Source organism: Lutra lutra, chromosome 6 (assembly GCF_902655055.1).
Source record: "Lutra lutra chromosome 6, mLutLut1.2, whole genome shotgun sequence".
In the NCBI taxonomy this organism is placed as follows: domain Eukaryota; kingdom Metazoa; phylum Chordata; class Mammalia; order Carnivora; family Mustelidae; genus Lutra; species Lutra lutra.
The window spans coordinates 59,110,100-59,127,209 of NC_062283.1; the positions used below are offsets into that span (position 1 = coordinate 59,110,100).

The window sequence follows — 17,110 nt, forward strand, 5'->3', positions numbered from 1 at the left end:
AGTTCAAGTGTGCATGATGGATTTGCAGGCAGGTGTACCTTTCTGGGACAAACTTGCCAGGATAGCTCCCGCCTTCTGTTTCTTTCCTCCTTACTGACCGAATCTTATTTATGGAACCAAAGGCAAAGTTAAAAGCAGCCCCGTGCCATCACCTGGTTTCCCTATTCCAGAAGGAAGGTAGTTTGAGGAAACAAAACGGGTGCTTTCCATGTGTCCCAGGGCCTTAAACACTTTCCCCATCAATGCACCTTCAAAAGGATGAACTGGGATGAACCCCTTCCCTATTCTAATTCATCCATGGGAAACTATTCCTGCCAAGCTGGGTTTTCATTTTTAGTTGCTGGACCCGCAGCTGCCCCAGGGCTGTCTGATACACCAGCCCACCCTGAGGCCACTTGGGAAGTTTCTACTTGAGGCTCTGGACACGCACTCAAGAGGACCTGCTGGCTTTGCCAGCCAAAGTGTGATCCAGAGAGACCCAGAAGAAGTAAACGGTACCCACAGCCAAGAAGGCTGATCCTTGGAGCAGGGGGACATGCTGACCTGCCTTATGTCATGGGCACACAGCTTCTGAACATGCGAGAATATCATATGATTTGGGATACTGCTCCTCCCCTCCCCCCCAAAAAAATAGCTCTCTCACCTTCTCCCTTATATTGGACATGCATCTAATAGGAAAACAAATCTCAAGGGGAGATGAGGTTTACCATGCAAAAACTTCTGGGAGAGAGGTGCACAGCAAAGGAAATAAAATTCACCCTCCAGTGAAAATGGCTGATTGCTATGGCACTAGGCCAATATTTATTGAGCCTGTCCTTAACTCTTCATGCATATAATCTCCTTTAAGATTATATCTTAAGATTATATCAACCCAGGCTTGAGGAGATGCTCTTTTTTATTTTGCAGATGAATAAACCAAGCACAGAGAAGTTAACAACTTGCCCAGGGTCATGTAGCTCAGGAATGGTAGAGCCAGGTGCCAAGTGCAGACAGTCTGACCTGGAATATGGGCATGTCCCCACCTCACTCTGTCCCTCTTCATGCAGCCTGATGCAGGTATCCTCCGATGGCTCGGGGCGGGGGGCAGTTCTGGGTACCCAGACTGAGAGAGGGAGAACACAGCCATGGGAAGGGTAGAGAAGGTAAACTGTCTCCACCCTTAGTGTCACTTTATGATGGCACATAGGGGCAACCCAGAACACAGTGGCCGGTCCTCTGGGCCCTCTTGGGGGTTGGCCCCCTTCCCTCTTCAGTCTCTGATGGAGCATGAAAAGACTCCCACCGTGTTGCTTTAGTGAAAGTAGATCTCACATTAGCCGCCTACTTGACCCCCAAATGGAGCAGCCTGATGGCACCTGCCATTTTTACCCTTCATCTTCATTCAAATGAGTTTTCACGAGGTTCCCATCGCCCATGGATGTACTTTTCCTCTTTCTGGAAGTCTACCGAGCATTCTCACAGTGTTGGATGTCATTAAAACACGCGTGAGAAAACTAGGAGTTCTCTGAAACGACGTATGTGTCTAACGTGGTGTTTAAGCACAAGTGAGGAATTGAGGCATTCGTCCTACGCAGCTTGGCTACGTGGTGATGGCCGTGGTGAGTGCAGACAGTCGAGCAGCTGATCTGCTAAGAGAGTTATCTGGGCATTTTGCTTCTTTCTGCACGGGCCAGAGCATCGTGCCGTCTCCGGCACTGACTGACAGCCAGCTGAGGGAGTGGAGAGTGGTGAGCCCACTTTTCTATTTTCCTTTAACTCTCTTGGCCAGACAGAAATCTTGAAATGTTACTGATGATTTCCACTGAGCTGTTGAGTCATGCTTAGGTCAAACTGACATAAATCTGTCTAGGCCTGAGGGAATCTGTGTCCCACATGAGGCCATGTCTCAGTCCATGCTGGGGCTTCAGAACCAGCTCTGGGCCAAATTGTGAAAGGTGGAGAGAAGTGGGCCTTGTCTTCACTACTTTCCGACCTTTAGGTCTATCTCTTACATACAGCAATATGCACATAGGTGTGCCTGCACACACACAGACACACACACAGATATACACACAGACACACACACATACTCATGCCCAGGAACCCTGTTGGGGTGCCTCATCCATGTCAAATCTCTTCTGTCATTTCTTTTTTTATTTTTATTTAAAACCAATTAATAGAGAGTGTGTTATTAATTTCAGTGGCAGATTTCAGTGATTCATCAGTTGCGTATAATACCGAGTGCTCATGCCATCATGTGCCCTACTAAATGCTCGTCACCCAGTAACCCCGTCCTCCCACCTCCTTCCCTTCCAGCGACCCTCAGTTTATTTCCTATGATTAAGAGTCTCTTGAGACACCTGGGTGGCTCAGTCCCTTACACAACTGCCTTCTGCTCAGGTCATGATCCCCAGGTCCTGGGATTGAGCCCCGCATCAGGCTCCCTGCTCAATGGGAAGCCTGCTTCTCCCTCTCCCTCTGTTGTTCCACCTGCTTGTGCTCTCTCTCGCTCACTCTCTCTCTAACAAAGAAATAAAATCTTTTAAAAATAAATAAATAATAATAACAAAAAAAGAGTCTCTTGTGGTTTGCCTCCCTCTCTGATTTCATCTTATTTTATTTTTCCTTCCTTCCCCTGTTCATCTGTTTTGTTTCTTAAATTCCACATATGAATGAAATCATATAATATCTGTTTTTCTCTGATTGACTTATTTTGCTTAGCATAATACCCTCTATTTCCATCCACATTGTCGTAAATGGTAAGATTTCGTTCTTTTTGATGGCTGAGTAGTACTTCATTGTATGTATATAAGACATCTTCTTTATCCATTCACCCATCAAAGGACATCTGGGCTCTTTCCATAGTTTGGTTACTGTGGACATTGCTGCTGTAAACATTGGGCTGCATGTGTCTCTTTGAATCACTAAGATTGTATCCTTTGGATAAATACCTAGAAGTGCAATTGCTGGGTGGTAGGATAGCTCTATTTTTAACATCTTGAGGAACCTCCATACTGTTTTCCAGAGTGGCTGTACCAGCTTGCATTCCCACCACCAGCGTAAGAGGGTTCCCATTTCTCCACATCTTTGCGAGCAATTGTCATTTCCTGTCTTGTTAATATTAGCCATTCTGACAGGTGTGAGGTGCTATCTTGTTGTGGTTTTGCTTTGTATTTCCCTGTCTTCTGTCATTGCTTGTGCATCAGTACTCATTAGAGATTGCTACCATCCTGTCCCAACATCTCCCATCCGCCACCCATTAGGGTTTGTGATCATTTGCGAACAGTACTCATATCTAAACACAATACCTGTCTTTGAAAACTAATTTTGCTTGAAGATTTTGGATAAAAAATATTATGTTTATATAAATAACATGGGAAAGCCATTTTAGCCATATTCATAAATACGTGGAAATGTGAGTAGGTGGCCAATTAGATATTACAAATGATATTTGTAATAAAGAAAACCAAGCAAAAAAGATCTTCCCATCACATTCGATGTCCCACCCCCCAAACCACTCACTGGTCTTAGTAAACCTCCCTGGTAGCCAAAAGGGGACAATAGAGTCTCCGTCTAAATGGACCTTGGAGCTGACTGAAGCACTCAGTCTCTCTAGAATATGCTCACTTTACTCAAATATCTGATTAGAACTTCCGGATCCCCAGGTCTGCCTCAAGCCATAGATGAATGACGTAATTCATCAGGAATAAGGAGCCGGAAAAGAGAAGGTGTTCAACTGGCTGTAATTTGCTTGCAGAGATGCGTCAGTATACTACACTGGACACGGTATCCAGGTCCACCGTAACGCAGAGCTGGAGGAGGTTAGATGCTTGTCGAAGGAGTCGGCAACGTTCCCACGGTCCTTAGTACTGAGGCACCCTAAATAAAAGTCTGTGTGGCAGAAATATCCAAAGTAAAAACTTTTCAACATTACTATCCCGGGAACGCCTGGGTGGCTCAGTCGGCTGAGCGACTGCCTTCAGCTCAGGTCATGTTCATGGAGTCCTGGGATCGAGTCCCGCATCAGGCTCCCTGCTCTGCAGGGCATCTTCTTCTCCATCTGAGCCTTCTCCTCTCATGCTCTCATTCTTGCTCATCCTCTCTCTCTCAAATAAATAAATAAAATCTTAAAAATATATATTGCTATTCCAAACCACAGCAGAGGGTTTTCCTTAGTTTAAAGGATTCTAGAAACCATCTTTGCGTTAGTAACCTGGGATTCTCAAACAGCTCTAGGTACAGCACGCCAGCAGGCCCAGCGAACTAACTTTGGAGTGGAATCTTGGATTACAGCTCGATTTGGTTCTCACCTCCCTCACTTGCTAGAACATTCCATTGGCCGATCCAGTTGGGCAGGTGGTTCTCAACCAGGATGACTTCACTCCCCCCTCCCAGAGACATTTGGCAACATCTAGAGACAATTTTAGTTTTTGTAATCAGGGAAGTGGCACTGCTGGCATCTCGTAGGCAGAGGCCAGGATGCTGCTAACATCCTACAGGGTACAGCACAGTGATCATGAAAAAGAATATCTCATTCAAAATGTCAGTAATGCCCAGAATGAGAGACCCTGGGGTAGTCGATTGTCTCTTCCTGGCTGCCAGATTATTCGGTTGCATGTGACTAGAGTGAATATTTAATCCAAGATGTTTGTTGGAAAGCGAAATCACGGAGCAGAGAGTGTCCTACATTTACAAAATAGGTTTGGTGACTTTTGTGGGGCTTGATAGATAATAAATATGTTACTGTTCACTGTGGCCTTTGGGGTAGAGGGTAGGGGTCTTACCCACTTCTACTATCACAGGCTCCAGATAGTACCAAAGAACTTGACATTAGAGAATGGCCAGATTGGCTCAGGCCAGTTCACAGAAGGAAACAAGACAGAGGCGGAAAGGGGGAAGGAAGGTATGGTGGGGGGGGGGGGGAATGTGAGACATTTTTCAGACTTTCAAATACTCTGACTCCTTCCCATTATGTTGACCTACTATGTTCACCCAGGAACCAAGCACTCAGATGCAGAGAAAATTTCTTGCTTTTTCACGTCACTCATCTAAATCTCAAATACCACAATACCTAGAGATGATGTAATAGGTATTTCTCTGTCTCTCTCCCAACAAGAACGTCTACTTTTCCATCACCACCTCAACACCTCAAAAGAAAAAAGTATCTGCTAATTCTCCTGGAATGACTGAGAACTTTAGGCTCAAAGAAAAGCTGAGTGCAATGTCCCATCTATGATGTGATGGGTTCTTAATCAGTCAATCAACAGAAATGCCCATCAGTCATCAACAGAGTTGCACATGGGTAGTGGGTGTGTTGCTGGATCTGAGAACCTGCAGAGAACTAGCAAAATATTTGGCCCTCAGTCTGGTACCTTCTTATCATTGTTTTGACTTGCTGTTTTAATTTAGAGTACTAGATCAAAATCCTAGATTACCCTTGATATTTGAGCTTCTGCTGCTTCCAGAGAGAACTCATGTGTACAAGCAGTGTTGTCTTTGGCTTGGAAGGGGGCCTCTCCCTTTGAACTAGACCACATCTAAGTCAGGCAGAGCCCAGAGCACATTTCTTTCTAATAAAACTAAGGAAAACAACAATAGTATTTACAGCCCGGAGCCTGGAGTTCCCTTCTACAGTGAGACAGTGTGAGATTGTGGAGGCCACAACCTTCTCCAGGCCTAGCTAGGAAGACAGTGTGGGCTTATAGGCTGTGAGGCCCATGGAGAAAAAGCGGTCTATTTTCAATTTGGTCTTGGAAGACAGAAGTCTAGCCTGGGGCCTGGATAGTGTCTCGTGTAGTCTGAAAATTGAACAGTAACATTTGCATGCTCTAAAATATGTTCTTACCCACTACCCCATTTTATTACTCTACAACTCCGGACGTGTTAAAGTGGGGTGGGAGGAGGTGGCTAACTATTACTTCCATTTGACAGATTAGAGAACTATGACCAAGAGCTTATGTAATTTTACAAAAATTGCTCAGTTGGTTGGATGTGCCTGTCTGGCCTACTTGACTTCCAAACCCATTTTCCACTGGAGCAGGTGGTGCCCTCAACCAGCCCTCCAGGGGATACCGGTGACCTCAGGCCAGAGAGTCGGGCCCCGAGGGGTGCTGTTTGCACCTGTTACAAAATCTCCTCACACCTTCACATGCAACAGAGTCTTCTTAACCCATCATGTTGTTTCCAGAATGGCCATAAAGTGTGTACTTGGGAAACTGGTACCCTTAAGGCTGGGGCTACTCAGGCTCCTGGAAACATTTTCTTTTATTTATTTTTTTAAAAGATTTTATTTATTTATTTGACACAGAGAGAGATCACAAGTAGCCAGAAAGGCAGGCAGAGGGGGAGGGGGAAGCAGGCTCCCTGCTGAGCAGAGAGCCCGATGCTGGGCTTGATTCCAGGACCCTGAGATCATGACCTGAGCTGAAGGCAGAGGCTTAACCCACTGAGCCACCCAGGCACCCCGAAACCTTTTCTCTTATTAAACATCCAGAGCCATCTCTCTGTGGAGCTTGTACTGACCAGATTTCCTTTGACTTGATCTATCTTGGAAACTTTTTGCCCCAAATAGTTTTATCTCCTTAGGAACTGTGGAAAGAAAGTGTGTCTAAAGCTACTTCTTTGAAACTTTCTTCTACTAGCTCCTGTCAGTGTGCTAATATAATAATTTTCTACATGAATAGTATGTAAAATATGCTTTAGACTTAAAAAGATCTGAGGAAGAGCTTTGGACAGCTCTCCCTCTACAAACACACACACACACACACACACACACACACACACACAATGCTGGACACACAGAAGGTACCGACTAAATATTTATTGAATTTATAAATATTTGAAGACCTATTTTTAGAATCAGAGGAGAAGGAGATCAAATGTCTGAAAGTGCAGCTGTAAGTAGGAATCTTTCCTCTAACACATAAGCCCTTAAAGAATACTATCATGGGGGTGCCTGTGTGGCTCAGTGGGTTAAAGCCTCTGCTTTCTGCTCAGGTCATGGTCTCAGGGTCCTGGGATCAAGCCCCACATGGGGCTCTCTGCTCAGCAGGGAGCCTGCTTCCTCCTCTCTCTGCCTGCCTCTCTGCCTACTTGTGATCTCTATCTGTCAAATAAATAAATAAAATCTTAAAAAAAAAAAAAGAATACTATCGTGTCTGACGTAAAAAGAAGTATTCAATTTTAATATAAAGAGCATGCAGTTTTCATCACATGTATTTTATTTGCAGTGGAAATGAGAGTTTCTATAACTTAGTTCTTCATTCATTATCAGTTCATTCATTCACATTTTTTTGAGTTCTCACGATGAGCCAGCCAGGCACATGTCCGGGCATTAGAGCAAACATGGTAAATTCAGGCCCGCCCACATGTAGTTTACAGTCGGTGGGAAAGACGGTCGATTAAACAAGGGATTGACAATGAAGTGTAATGAGGACTGTCCCAGGCCACATGAGCTACATTTGGAGCACAGAGCAGGGTAACAGAACCATGTGAGGATTGGCAGGCGGTAGGGTGGGCAGAATAACCAGAATGATCACACAGGATGCTGGAGGCCGTGGTCCTTGGAGGCCTATTCAAAGCAGAGCTGACGAAAAACGTCCCAGTCTACACTGAGGCCCAGAAAGGAAGGTCTGAGTAGAGAAGGTGCTTCTGTGATCTGGCCGAGGTCAGCAGGCAGGTCACTGCCTTGCCCTTTGGGAAATCATGGAGATGACTGCGAAGGTCAGGAAGATCACGCCGGCCGTGCCCCCGATCAGCAGGCCTAGGACGCTGCCGTGCACTTGCATGGCCTGGCAGCGCTCCCCCGTGTAGAAGAAGGCATGACTGGAGACACACCTGGGGGGACAGGACACAAGAGGAGTGTGGGACACACCTGAGCCTCGAGCGCTCTGTAGAGGCCAGCACCAACTGCCACAGTGACAAGGGACATGGAGTCAGTGGCCCCATATGCCTGGCCCCATTCCAAAGGCTTTGTATGAGTCAATTCAATCTTGCAACAGCCCGAGGAGGGGGCGCTTATTACCCTTGTCATATTCTCATTTTGCAGAGAGGTTAAATCACGTGCTCAAGGTCACAGGGTTATTCAGCGTTTCACACTTGACGTCTAATCCCTGGAAGCCTGTCTCCAGACCAGGTGCCCTGGCCTGAGTGCGAGGCTCAGGAGGAAGGTTTGGGGCATTTAAAGAACATGTGGCCCCCACCACTTCGGACTGTAAGTTACAAGGGAAATTCTCCAGATAAGAGTCTGACCCCAAGCATCATTTGGAGCTTGAGAACTTCCAGATGGTATCAATTAAAATGTTTCTGTAAGGTGAGGATCCTGCCATCTATCTCCTAGGCCACCCCGAAATCTGTGAGATCCTGAGCATACTGTCTCCTGCCCTGTTTGGTACACAGACCCACAGAAGCCACACCTTGGGTTTGCTTGTTTGTGTTTTAATGTCATGGTGGAGAGATCAACTAATGTCAGACCCTAGGCATGGAGGGTGATGTTTCCTCGCTTCTGGGGCAATGGCAGCCTTTGCTTCAAACAACATTCTCATCACAAAGTCTAACCACTGAGCCGAATGTGACAGAAGTTAAAAAGTTACTCCTTTTACTCATTCTGGCACTATTTTACCTCCCTCATCACTAGCCTAGACATCAGCTTCTTAAAAGTCAGTGTGTAATAGGGGCTTCTGGGTGGCTTGGTCAGTTAAACATCTGTGTTCTGCTCAGGTCATGATCCCAGGGTCCTCAGATTAATTCCTGCATTGGGCCCCCTGCACAGTGGGGGGTCTGCTTCTCCCTATCCCTCTGCTGCCCCCGCCCCAGCTTGTGCAGGTGCTCTCTCTTTCGCTCTCTCTCTTTCTGTCAAATGAATCAATAAAATCTTTTTTAAAAAATCAGTGCATAATAACAAGTTTGTTCAATATTTCTCTGGCCTAGTCCCCTCCAAAACACAGTTTAATGATATTCTCGATGATTCCCTTAGAGGAGCTTATCCCACACACTGCAGGTTTGTGGAAAAGGGATGATTTGGCTGAGTAAAGGGTGATATACAAGTGGGAACCACGGCCTTCCTTACTCTGAGAGTAAAGCCAGCTGAGACACAGATGGAAATCTAGTATCCAAGACCCCATCAGCTGAGAGGCACAGACCCACGGCTGTGGAACCCTCACGAAACAACGAGGGCATTCTCCGATAAAAGAAACCAGCACTGTTTGGAAAAGTGGTCTATTCCTGGGACATGGAAAACAAAAGATAAGCCTAGAGTATCCTGTGGTGCCAGAAAGTAAGACAGTTCACAAAACAGGGAGCGGGTGCTGAGACAGCACAGGAGCCAATCTAAAAGAGCCCCCAAAGATCAAGGCCGGGATGCCATGAGCAGCAAAGGCAAGACTGGCATTATGGAACTATGGCCCAGAGAAGAAAGTAAACATTTATGTGCCCTTCGTGATATAAATAACGAGTTGCATGAATCAATGAATCGGGAGAAGTGGACCCTTATTCTTTCCAGCAGAACTTCACTTACTGAACACAGAGGGAGTGGGGGAGATGGAAAATCGCCCCTGGACTATTTCAGGGCGATTGTGGCAACAGGTCCGCCAATGGACGATGACATTAGCAAGTGAGGATTCTAGAAAAAGCAGAATGCTTGCATGGTCTCTGAATGTCTCTCCCAAGACATGTCTTAACAGCACAGTGAGGAACAGACACCCGTGGCCCGGAAATCAAGGTCACCATCACCAGTCGTAACTCCTTGGACATCACGTGCCCCTCATATGGCCCACCAAGAGAGGGTGTACCTCATCTCTGCTCTTCTTGCCAAAAAAGTACGATCTCAATATAATCATGAGAAAACATTAGACACACCCAAATGGAGGAGCAATTTACAAAATAACTGAGCAGGACTCTTCAAAAGTGTCAAGTTAGTGAAAGAGGGGGGAAGACTGAGGGGTTGTCCCACCGTGAAGGAGGTTAAGGAGACGTGAAACCGAATATAAGGAGGGACCCTGAATTAGATCCCAGAACAAAAAAAGGACATTGGTGAAAAGAGTGGAGAGATCTGAATGAGGTCTGTGGTTTAGCAAATGCTATTGCTAATTGCATTTAGTTGCATTAATGCTCATTTCTCGGCTTTGCTAATTTTGCTACGGTTGTGTAAGATGTGAACATTTGTGAATGGGAAGGTCTGCAGTGTTTTTGCAAATGTACCTGTAAATCTAAAATCATTTCAACATAAAGCTTAAAAAAGAAGAAACAGGGACGCCTGGGTGGCTCAGTGGGTTAAAGCCTCTGCCTTCGGCTCAGGTCATGATCCCAGGGTCCTAGGATCGAGCCCGACATCGGGGTCTCTGCTCAACAGGGAGCCTGCTTCCTCCTCTCTCTCTGCCTGCCTCTTTGCCTACTTATGATCTCTGTCTGTCAAATAAATAAAATCTTTAAAAAAAAAAAAAAAGAAAGAAGAAACAAAGTGGAGATTGAAAAGGATTCTGAAGAAACCTAGGTCTTTTGAGCCAAGAAGGCCAGTCGCTACCTCTGCCATTATTTTGCCACATGAAACTAATGCTTTCAACATGTATATCCTTTTATGAAATATTTTATGCAAACAACAAACATTATAAAAAGAAATATTAAATCTAGCAGGCTGTGCAGACAGACATGGATGCAAGTCTCAGCTCTGGTATTTGCCATCTGGGAAATGTTAGTCTTATTATTTAGCCTCTCTAAGCTTCAACTTCTTTATGTGCCAAATGGGGAGAACAAGGGTCTTTATGTCACGGGGTGGTCGTGAGGAATAACTTGGATCATGCATGTGTACTGTTCAGGAAAGCACATGACCTATATAGCAAGCTGTCAAAAACTATCAGATATTCGTATTACTATTATTGAAAACATAACTATAATCATAGTGCAACAGAACAAATAGACGATAGAAATAATAATTAATCATAATTAACAATAACACTGGCAGTCAGTAAAGATTTAAGCTTGGTCTTCATTTCCACTGAGGCAGGTCATGCCGTTCCTGGGCTAAAAGCTCTGGAACATTTGTGACCGCTGCAGGGGAGTTCAAAATCCCAACAACATTCAAGCTGTTGTTGACCATGTGCTAGAGGTGGGCAAGGGATGAAAGCCAAGAGTTGGGAGATTTAGGACCCCTCTGCCCTGGCAGGACTCCGGCTATGCCCTGACAGCACAAGCCCACTGATTCAGAGCACAGCTTTGTGGGGTCAAAGTGACCCTCTGATGTAGTCATTGCGCTAACCTGAGAACAGTGTCTTTTCCCAGGTGAGGCAAAAGTTTGGCTCACCTCTGCTGACCCACTCACTACCTCCCCACCAGCCACAGAGCCTACCTGCAGCTCGCCATCCCCTTCACGTTCACACAGATGCCTTCATTTTGGCAAGGGTTCGGGTCACAGGGATCTCTGAAGTACTGTGGCCAGTTGTGGTCTTCCAGAGGGCCTGTGTTCTCCACTGATCGCTTCTGTCGGCCAGGCTGTCCCTGGTGCAGGCTGCTGGGGAGCGCATTCTCTAACAAGACCTTTCCTGAATATTCTTCTGAGGCCTGATGTTCCTGATCCTGGAGAACAAGGCCTTGGGGAGACAGCCTTGTGCCTTGAGCTGGAACTTCAGTCTGGTTAAGGTAGGTGATATCTTGAGGAAATAGACAAAGGGCGGTGAGGAAGAAAGGCAATTAACATCTGATTAGATTAACTTTCACTTCTGGAGAAAGTTCCCTGGGCCACTTGCATCCCTCACGGACGCCACCTTCAGTGACATGGAAAGGTGGTTGGAATCCAGCTGATTCTCATGCTAGCTATTTTTATATTCAAAGTAATCCGTTCACATTTTTATTTGTTATAACTTGAAAAAGGAAGCACAAAGCTAGCACAGCTAGAGTGATCAAAACTAAATTGAAGTCAGCAAGCTATCATATTTGATAAATTATCAAAAAGATGACACCGAAGTTTCAGTTTCTCCCAAGGACAGTTAAAGATGTGAGTCCTTGAGCAATAGCTCTCCTAGAGGTCATCTTTTTTTTTGAACCTGGTCCTCAAAAAAAAAAAAAAAAAAAAATTTCCCCACCCTCTATGAGATGCTCAAAAATTGGTGCAAAATCAGTAGAAATCCCAGAACATAGGATTAGTTATTCAGGAAGATCTGCAAAAGTACCTTCAAAGTCCACAAAAAGTATAAGGTCATCATTTTTAAGGAAACTTTTCCTTTTTAGCATTTGGTGGGAGATGACATTACTCCAGCCCCAGTCGATGCTTCTAAAACAATCACAGTCCTTATCGTAGGTTCCCACAATGGATGGCCTGTCCCAGATGACGGAGCCATTTATTGCTGCAAAGTTATAAGTAACATAATATCACATTATCTCTTTACACTTCATTTTCCAACTGCCCTTTAATGAGTAGATAAGCTTTGTTAGAAAAAAAATATGTTGGAAAAATATCAGACTATTTATATTTTCTAGGAGAATTAAAACTCAGAATTGGTAAGGGGGAAGGGCAAAGAACCAGAGCTCTGAAGGGTCAAATTGTCCATTACCGAGTTACTTCCTCAGTGAAGACAAAGGGACAATGAGTGCTCTTCCTTTTAAGGCTTAAGACTTTTCATGTGAAAAATTTTAAAATCTGCCCATTTCTTTTTTTTTAATTTTTTAAAATTATTTTTATTAATATATAATGTATTCTTTGCCCCAGGAGTACGGGTCTGTGAATCATCAGGCTTACACATTTCACAGCACTCACCATAGCACATATCCTCCTGCCCATTTCTTTTTGATATGAGTTTATCCCATTAACATACTGATGATCACTGGTATTTTAGGAGTCAGTGCATTAGTTCCACATGGAGGCTAGCAAATTCTGAGCAATTGCTAAGAAACAAGCAGTATCTGTCTTCTCATGTAGACTGCATTCGAGGAAGCAGGAACTGCCTGGTTGGCTTCTATTCTAGGTACTGGCACTGAGTTTGGCAGAGTGAAAGCCCTTAACAAATGCTTGACAAGTGAATTTGGAAAAGAGAAGGGAGATAAGATAACATTGAAAATGTGACCTAATACTCCAACATGACTATGTTGCTGATGTACCCAAGGAGGAAATGCAAGAGGAATGTTCATCTCTTGTATCCACACAGGAATCACATCCACTGGCCCTTTCCGGTGGAGCAGCAGATTTTAGAGCACCTACCTGAAGATGTATGGGACGTGGAGGTAGTGAACACCATGCTCGAGGACATTCTACTTCTAGCATCAGGTTCCTGGTCGAGGATGGTCATTATCGCCTGTCTGTTTTCCACTGGCCACTCCAGGATAGCATCATTCTCCCCACTGTACAGGTGAAAAGTAAGTCCTAAATAGCCAGGGCTACTGGAATTCAGTCTGCCATTGGGGTATAAGGTCAACCCAAAACCATATCCCTCTGAGTTGTAGAATCGAGGGCTCCAGAGCCTCTGCCCTGGAACCGTGTTCTGAAGGACCTGGGAGATATTCCGTATGGTCCAAACGCCTGCAGGACATGGGGTTTCCGTCAGAGTGATATCATCCAGGTAAATTCCCCCATTCGAGTTCTGGGGGTCGCCTTTTGTGCCCTGGAATAGGTAGCGAAACTTCCTTTCTTCTCTGAGCGTCACATGGGCAATTTTCCAATTTTGGTCCAAATCTCCTGAGGACAGAGGAGAAGGTTGGTGACAACTGTGTTCAACATTTAAGTGTGGCCTATAAGCCTGCTAGCACGCCGAGTGCTTTAAAGATTTTATTTATTTATTTGTGTGAGAGAGAAAGAGAGTGAGAGAGAGAGCTGAGGCAGGGGCAGCAGAGGGAGAGGGACAAGCACACTCGGCACTGAGTAAGACCATGAGATCATAACCTAAGCTGAAATCAAGAGTCGGACACCTAAGTGACTGAGCCACCCAGGCACCCTGCATGCCAACCGCTTTATATGAAGTATCTAATTTAATCTTCACAATATCCCTATGAGACAGGTACTATTATAAACTGGTTGAGAAACTTTTCCCTATGGTTTATTTTAATATTCATATTTAAATCTTTTTTTAAGATTTTATTTATTTATTTGACAGAGAGACAGTGAAAGCAGCAGGAACACAAGCAGGGGAAGTGGGAGAGGGAAAGCAGGCTTCCCATTGAGCAGGGAGCCCAATGTGGGGCTCGATCCTGGGACACTGGGATCATGAATTGAGCCAAAGGCAAACGCCCAAGGACTGAGCCACCCAGGCACCCCTCATATTCAAATATTAATCAGAATTTGTTTTCCATTATCATTCAATTCCAGAGGTTCAGTGTTTCCCCCTGGGCTTCATAGTATAAATGCACCCCATCCCCTAATGTTTGCACTGAATACCCAAGTAATAGGCTGAACCATAAAAATAGTCATTTTGTAAGCTCAAAGTCAAATAATGGTGATTTCATATGGTCCAACCCATGACTTGATGCCAGAGAAATATATGGTATGTTCTGGAGTGAATATTCACATACAGGACAAGTTAGATCTCCCCTACGCAAGACCGACTCACCCACTAACATCCAAATTTTTCTCTTTGTATTATCTGAAATCCCACCAAGTAGGGGATCCATACTTTAAAAAAAATAATAATAATACAAAAAAAGTTGCCACTATCCAGATAGTCACATTCTAGTGAAAATTAGGTCTACTGGGTTTTTTTGTTTTTTCCTGAGACTGAGCTGGAAGTGAGAATTTTGAATAAAGACCCGAGGTAAGAAGTTGAGAAGGCTGTTCTCGAACATGGGTTCCTGTTCCTCAGCATAAGAAACCAGAAAGGAGCTTGAAGGTCTAGGCAGAGGAAACCTCCATGCCACAGCAACTCAGAATTGGTTAAGGATTTGCCCCTACTTTGGCAGTCAGACAGAGTGTGCCTTAGCCCTGGACTCTGAAAGGAAAAGAAAAATGCTAGATCCCAAGTGGGGATTCTGTTGGCTAAAATGAATTTCAACGGATGAATTTAAACAGATGAGTGTTACAGAAGTTTAGTCTGAAATGCAATTGGCCAGAGGGCTTCAGAAGTATTTTTCCTCCTTCTATATGTTATAACCAGAAATCTACGTACAGAGCTCTGTTCTCACCAGACTGAAGAATGCCTTTATCTCCCTTTGTTGTCAGTCACTCTCTCTAAGGATGACTTCAAGGGGCAGGACTAACATTCTGTTTTCTGGAGTGGAGTTGGTATGGCCTATGTGATTAGGTTACCTGCACGCAGAGGAGAGGGCTTGGGAGGGCACATTGGCCACATCTATAACCTGTAAACAGATGTAAGTACCATCTCCTGGGGACAGGACTGCAGTCACATGGAGGACGTATGGATCTGAGATGTAATGGGTGTAGGATGTCTGGAATAGGGACAGACATACAAGATTTTTACTATTTACTCAACAGGGTTGAACCATCTTCATATGGATTTTCACCTTGAGATTGAAATGTGGGAACATAGTACTAGAAGGAAGACCCAAGGGCCCATTACCATGTAGGCAGAGACTCAACCATAAAGTCTTTAAGAATGCTTCCTTTCCATGCTTCCACAGAGCTGCTGAATCAGGCAGATGGTAAGTAGTACTAAGATTATTTGGGACACAAATCTCATCCTTGTTTGTTCCAATTTGTCACCTATAAGGGGATCCTAGCTTCAGTAAAAGCAGAAATGTGTGCGTACATACACATATCTGTATGCAAGCATTTTGCGTTTAAGGTCGCACATAAACATCGATATGTGTATATACATGGAGAGAGGTAGACACATTTTTATATAAGTATTTCGGTTAAAAAATATAACTTGCGAAAGTGAAGAGCTATTCAAAACAAGCCATAAATGACTCTTAATAATAGAGAACAAACAGAGGGTTGATAGAGGCAGGTGGGCGGGGGAGGGCCTAGAAGGATGATGAACGTTAAGGACAGCACTTGTGATGAGCACTGGGTGTTGTATGTAAGTGATGAATCCCTGAATTCTACTCCAGAAACCAACATTGCACTGCATGGTAACTAACAAAATTTAAATTGAAATAAATAAAAAATAAAAACCTGGAAAAAGTATAAATAAAGCAATAAAGTTTCCATATATTTAAAATTTTAAAAAGTTGTAACTATCTTAAGTTGAATACCACAAACATTAAATGATATTCAACTAATATTTTAGAAAAGCTTCATTTACAAGTCAGGATCAGAATGAGCTACTTTAGAAATCCACTCATGTGGCACTCTTAGGAAACTCTGAACAGAGACACACTTTGAAGTCAATGGAACTCAAAGCAGAGCAGTGTCAGGAAATAAATGAAGCATGAGAAGGTTGTTTGGTTGATTCTGTGCTTACGAAGCTGACATTGTCACCTCTATATAGAAGTGAGCCATAATAGATCCCATCAGGGTTACTGAGATTTTAATTCATTGTCTCATTAAAAAAGTACAGTCCTTGGTAACATAGCAAATTCCCAACTCTTGAAGAGCACCTAGCTGTCATCCCTCCATTTGATAGATAGACTCTGTACATTTCAGCCAGAAAAGTGAACCCTCCAAATCATTATCTGTTGCACTCCCAGGTAGCCTACAGAGGGCCTGGGTAGAGGTGATTCAGACACCTGTTCTCAGGAGTGACCTCTAAGGAAGCTTCCAGGCTTCAAGAGCAGCAGCTTCTTCTGGAAGTACTCAAATGATGCTTTGTCTGTTGGGACTCTTTATTTTATTTTATTTTATTTTATTTTATTTTATTTTATTTTATTTTTAAGATTTACTTATGTATTTGACAGACAGAGATCACAAGTAGGCAGAGAGGCAGGCAGAGAGAGAGAGAGGAGGAAGCAGGCTCCCCGCTGAGCAGAGAACCTGATGCAAGGCTCGATCCCAGGACCCTGGGATCATGACCTGAGCGGAAGGCAGAGGCTTTAACCCACTGAGCCACTCAGGCGCCCCTTCAGGACTCATTTTAATGGAGAACTTCTTCAATGAATGGAGATGAATGTATGTCTCTTCTGGTTGCAAATGAACCCCACCACCACAAAAGAATGTAAAAAAGAATCTTTATAACCCTGGATCTTGATTTACACCCAGATTAACCTCAAATCCAACTATCTCCCTTAGTATTTTAAGGTTTTCATTTTGACCTTTTTC

General features: G+C 44.1%; 1 protein-coding gene across 3 annotated transcripts in view; it reads right to left on the reverse strand.

Annotated features, from left to right (window-relative positions):
* Window positions 1–7,178: 7,178 nt before the first annotated feature.
* Window positions 7,179–17,110, reverse strand: part of MEP1A (meprin A subunit alpha) — a 37,424-nt gene continuing 27,492 nt past the window's right edge. For all 3 annotated transcript variants that reach the window (XM_047734880.1, XM_047734882.1, XM_047734881.1), the window contains 4 exons: window positions 13,166–13,639; window positions 12,141–12,314; window positions 11,321–11,621; window positions 7,179–7,815 (listed from right to left, as the gene is read on the reverse strand). In XM_047734880.1, the coding sequence (XP_047590836.1) occupies window positions 7,659–7,815; window positions 11,321–11,621; window positions 12,141–12,314; window positions 13,166–13,639 (1,106 nt within the window). In that variant the 3' untranslated portion in view covers window positions 7,179–7,658. The remainder of the gene's footprint in view (window positions 7,816–11,320; window positions 11,622–12,140; window positions 12,315–13,165; window positions 13,640–17,110) is intronic.